We start from the raw sequence: 5730 nt of genomic DNA, 5'->3' as shown, positions 1-5730 counted from the left end.
TTTTCAGTGCCATTATTGTGATTCACAGTGTCATCAGTGCCACATTTGCCGCACAAATCATTAGCATTCAGCATCACTAGTGCCAGCAGTACACAACCGTATCCACCACAGTGCCAGCCTATTAGCACCAATCAGTGTGTGACGCTCAAATAACTTGTCAGCACTAATCAGCATCTCTGATTGTCATCCTAAAAAAACAGTGCCATCAGGTACTGGTGCAGCACATCCAAATACCAGTGTCATCCAGAGCCCCCAAGTATACCCACTACAAAAAATGTGAAGAAAAAAAATGTACAGCAGCGAGTAGGCATTTCAAATTCTCAGTATGCCTGGTGAGAGTGACGGAGAGGCCTCCCTGTCAGATTCTGGATTAAAGTATGAACCTATTGAAAACAGTGGTTCAGGATCCACCTCTAATTCAGAGGAAGAAGTTGTCCCAGCTAAAAGAACCTGGCGTGCTGTTCAACAGCCAGCTGACATGCAATATGGGACTCACCCAAAAAAAATTAAATCAAAGGATAATTAAAGCCTCAGGTGTTTTTGCACATATCTACTGCTGGTAAGCAGTAGATATATGCAAAAAGTACAAAGGGTTAATACTTACCTGCGTCTTCCCCGCACGCTCCCGTTCAAAAATGTGAAAATTCTCGGGCGGCCGTAAAGCATCTTGGGGCGGGCGCATGCGCAGATCACATTTTTGGCCGGGATGCGAGGAGAGACACAAGGTAAGTCTATGGACGCGTGCACCCGCATGCAGACACCATGGGAGAGGAAGTGCCAGCATGTTCAGAGGAGTCAGCGCTGGATCAGAGACTCGCCGCAGCGCTGGAGGGACAGATTAAAAGAACAGGAAAAAAGTAGATCGGATTAAAGTGTATGGCCACCTTAAGAAACATCATTAAAGGTAAGTGCTGACATTAACATTGGGGGGATGGAAAAACAATTTTGACTTTAATGTCACTTTAATGCATACTGGTCTACACACCCATTCCATCACATGCCCTTATATTCTGCAACCATGTCCAGGACAAGATATAAAATGATCATGTGTTTTGAAGTGAAATTCCAAGGATGCTGTGGGTTAGATATATCTTCTGAATTGACGTTGTGTAGAAAAAAATAAATTTTTCTCTACACAAAGTTGTCAATTTTTTACCAAAGAAATGTAGCAGAATACATTTCTGAAGGAAGATTATTTATGTGCAATGTTTCATAGCTTAGCATAGGCAAAACAGTTTTTTTTCCCAAAAAATTTCGGTAATGTTTCCTCAATATAGTAAAAAAAAATTTAACAAAACCAATGGTGATTAAATACCACCAAAAGAAAGCTCTATGTGTCCCCCCAAAAAATTACATAAAATTCATTTCGATACGGCATTGCATGACTGAGTGTCAGTCAAAAGTACAACAGCGCTGAATACTGAAAATTGGCCTGGACAGGAAGGGGGTGTAACATCCCGGTCTTCAAGTAGTTAATAAACACAGTCAAAATAGCTAAAAATGCCGAGGCAGCACGCTGACAAACTTCATAAGCAGAGAAACTCTGCTGTGCAGCTGAATTGCAACCGGACTTTAGTCAGAATATCTGCACGCTACAGAATCAGACTCCATCCCCCCCCAACCGTCCTTCCGCTCTTCCAACTGGGCGGTCATATGTCACGGTGATGTCACTGCTGGGTCCAGTCATGTGACCACGACGTCATCAAGATCCTAGTACTGGTTTAGGAACTGATCGTGTTAGCGAAGTGCTATTCCGGGGAGCTCTATGGTGTGAGGTGTAAGAAGAGCCGCAGCTAGGCATGCTGACCATGAAGCACGCTATCCTCCTGCCACTGACCGACCCGGCCTGTGTCCTAGTTCTGCTTGTAAGTGCTATACTTCCCCCTGACTGGGGGGGTCAGGATGCTGGATTCAATTCGAGCGATACATTCTCCTAGGTTTCAGCGGTTGTGTATTGTGCCTGTGCTGCTCTGATTATATGATGTTTTGTATTTAGATTGTATGGACTTAGTGTAGCACTCGTCGGTAACATTAATGTTGGTGCTCGACCGTTTATACTAGCATGCACTCTGCGGTTCCAACTGAAATTCATGTGAGTGCAAACTAGAGCTGACATTTCCTGTGTTCGAGTCGCCGGGGGATGCCGGCAGTAGCCCTACATTACATGCACGATAGCCAGGCCTGTGTGGGGCTCTAGTGGCTGCACCGTAACGCCCGGCTCGCTCGATTTGCATTGCGGGCATTCCCCCACATCCTTCCAACCACGTTCCGGCTCGCTCGAGTGCTGTGTTGTGTCTCCAGGTGATTGGCTGATAACCCGGAAGTGAGAGCTGCAGCACCGGTTCTACATTCGGAAGTTTTCATGGGAGTGTGCTGGTGTACAGTCAGAAAGGCAGGGCGTGAAAGTTGCCGCAGAGCTTTCCTATCAATTTCTTCTTCCACTTGTTCTCATTACCCGTGTGACCAGTGAGGTCCTTTTACAAAGAGCAGAAAAATATATTTTTGATTTGCTGAACTTTTTAGTAATTTGCCCCATATTACTATTTGTGTTTATGTTTACAGTTAAGTCGGGTATGCGGGTATATATTTTCTTTGTTCAACCTTATTGCTGAACACAGAGATTATAACAGATCGCTCTCAGGTATTCTGACAGCGACCTGTGGAATACCCAAATGGAGCTAGCAGATGATTGGCTGATGACGCCATTCATCCAAGAGTTCCAACCTCTGATCAATAGATGCTGGGCAGAAGGGTGCTGACAGCGGTACTCGCGCAGCAAATTTCAGCCGTTTCAGTAGGCCGAAATTTGATTTGTATACCCGGCTTTAGGCCCCATTCACACTTGTGATTGGGGCAGTCTCAGGAATTGCCCCATGAGACTCATGCGAACAGCTGACAGCCCCCGCAGTCATTCACATGTAATTTGACATGTTGTGATTTGCCTGCGGATGATCACCCTAGATGTAAACTGCAGCAGTCCACATGAGTCTAATAAGGACAATTTTGTAAGATGGGCCCCAATCACAAGTGTGAATAGTGCCTAAATATAAACATGAGTGGCATGTCCGTTTACATTTGAATGGCTGCAGGCACCATCAGCTGTCCTTGCTTTGTATAGTAGTGCTTCCAACCCTCAGCTGTTTGTGTGAGTCTCTCTGGACAATTCCCGAGACTGCCCCAATCACAAGTGTGAATAGGGTCTCAAAGTGTATGTAAAAACAACCACTAAAATCTCATATCATTTTTAACATGTTAATATAGTTTCAAAAGTGAATTTCAATCATTTTAAAGCGGTCTCTTTCATTAAAGGAGAACTATGGGGTCAGGGCTTTTCCCCATAGTTCTCCTAAGGGTAACGGGAGGACACAAACTAGCGTCCTCCCGTCACCCTAAGCTCAGTATACCGCGAGCTAAAGCTCGCGGTATACTGAGCAGCCGGGACGGATCCCGACATTATTGTTGCGATCCACCCAGCTGCGGGATTGACAGCTGGCTCTGCCTATCTAGAGTTAGAGCCTGCTGTGCCCGCCTCCTCCCCCGTCCGTTCCGCCAGTCAGCGCTGGAGGATCGGGGGGGATCTCTGCAGGTCGAGAAGTGAGCGAGCGACGCTGTGTGTTCACTTCCCAATCTATTGAGCCGACGTGTGACATTTTGATTGTCACAGGCCAGCTAGAACTATGAGGCTGAGTGATTTTCACTTGCCTCATAGTTCTCCTTTTAAGGAGGAATCTTCCCCTACCAAGTGTTATTTCTTTTTCTTAAATCCCCACTTACTTTGTTACCGCTTTGTTATTCTGATATTACATACTCACAGTATGCATGTGCTGCTTTGTGTGATCAGGGGGCTGGCTGGAAGAAACTGCTGCCGCTCATGATATGCAATGTGGCATGCACTGTAGAGAACCCCAAGGCCCCCTGGGATGTGTGATGTCAGTATCCCAGGAGGCTGTGGGTGAAAGGAATGTAATTGTCACCTAGGTGAGAATCCTGGGAGTGTCCCAAGGAAAAAAGGTATGAGGGGGGAATAAATGTCCAATTATGAGAGAAGGGGGAGGTAGGAGGGCAAGGAGGTAAAGTGGGTGTGTGGGGAGGGAAGGGCCTGGGAAATGCCATCTTTAGAATGCAAACATGTAGACAGGAAGTGACTGAAAAAGACTTTAGGAGATCAACAGCACTGGGTTGCAAAAGTGGTAAAACAAAACAGGAAATCTGTATTTTGTGAAAAGGAATTATCACTTCCAAGGGCTCTGAATGTGGCACCACCTGCCATGTTTCCTGGGCTCCTTTTGCCCCTCCTGCAAGCCCAGGACCGGCATCATGGGTGTCAGCTGAAAGAGGGTAGGGAGACCAACGAACATCTGAATGAACCTGGAAGTAATAATTTTATCACTTCAGGTTTCTGAGCTGTCATTGGTCGGGGAAGAAGCTAATCAAGCATGGTGTGTGCTTGAACAGCTTCAATTGGCTGCAAGGGGGACATTAGGAGTCTAATAGACCCCTAATAGCATGTTAATGGTGACAGGTTCTCTTTAAAGAGACATCACATAGAGCAGTGTTTCGTAACCTTTGCAGGGACCCCTTGGTAACATTTGCAAGTTGTGCTGACCCCTATCGGTAAAATTATTATTTCACCGATACGGGTTTTTCGGTATCAATATTTTTTTTTTCAGTACCTGCTGATACCGGTTCTGTGTGCCCCGATTATCAAGAAGCCAGGCGGCGGGACATGTACAGCCGCCGAAATCACTTGACCGGCTCCCCCTCTGTACATTTTGCCCTGCTTGCCCGAAGCAGGGCTAAATATAGAAAAAAACACTTGCCTGCTGTCAGCTCCTCCCTGGCTGCTTCAGCGACATCTGGTGGCCTTTGGGAGGACTTGCACTACTGCGCTAGGAGGAGGCTGAGGAGCCTAGCGCAGCAGAAGGCACACAGCGACCCACAGGTTGAGGACCACTAACATAGAGGGAACCTAAAAGTTAAGCAAGAAGAATGTTTTAAAAAGGTAACTAAGATAAATGTAAAAACACCCTGTATAAGGCCCCCACATACACGCACATACTAATGCAAACATGCATCTGATCCAACACCCCCCACCCTGTTTCCCAGGCTCCACTACCCCTCCTGCAGGCCCAAGATTGGCATCCTGGGTGTCAGCTGAAAGGGGGGAGGGAGACCAGTGAACATCTGTTCCCTGATCTCCTCCCCAATGAATTAACTGTTTCTGAGCTGTCATTAGCTGGGGAAGAAGCTGATGAAGCACAGTGTTTGCTTGATCAGCTTCAATGGGCTGCTTTATGTTTTAACAAAAATTGGGTAATGTGTTTACAGGCACTAAAATTAACTTAAAGTAGAACTATGTGGTGAGTGAATTACAATCATCCCCACAGTTAGTCGACGTGTGACATTGAAACTATACCACCAATCCACATGCTTCCCGATCATCTCCGTGCAGAGATCGGTGACTAAGTAAGCACTGACTGGAGAAACTGATAGGGGAGGGGGCGGGCATAGGACACAGTATATGTCCTCCCGTGACCGCGAGGAGAACTGGAAAATAAATGTGGCCCCATAGTTCTCCTTTTTAAGTTTATTTTGCTACTGAAAATTTGGGTTTGATGAACAGTTACGCAAAAATCATGCAACATTAAAAAATTGCAACTGCCACCATTTCATTCTACAGGGTCTCTCCTTTTAAGGAAATATGTAATGGGGGGGGGGGGGGGGGATTTT

General features: G+C 46.1%; 1 protein-coding gene across 1 annotated transcript in view; it reads left to right on the top strand.

Annotated features, from left to right (window-relative positions):
• The first annotated feature begins 1680 nt into the window (after nt 1–1680).
• The window catches only part of ERP44 (endoplasmic reticulum protein 44), a 54495-nt gene continuing 50445 nt past the window's right edge, over nt 1681–5730 (top strand). Inside the window, exon 1 of the mRNA XM_018568848.1 lies at nt 1681–1865. Within this exon, the coding sequence (XP_018424350.1) occupies nt 1800–1865 (66 nt within the window). The 5' untranslated portion in view covers nt 1681–1799. The remainder of the gene's footprint in view (nt 1866–5730) is intronic.

This window comes from Nanorana parkeri, unplaced genomic scaffold (assembly GCF_000935625.1).
Source record: "Nanorana parkeri isolate BGI_ZX_2015 unplaced genomic scaffold, ASM93562v1 scaffold1252, whole genome shotgun sequence".
NCBI classification, from domain to species: Eukaryota; Metazoa; Chordata; class Amphibia; order Anura; family Dicroglossidae; genus Nanorana; species Nanorana parkeri.
The sequence above is the reverse complement of the archived record's forward strand: the minus strand, read 5'-3'. Positions and strand labels throughout refer to the sequence as shown.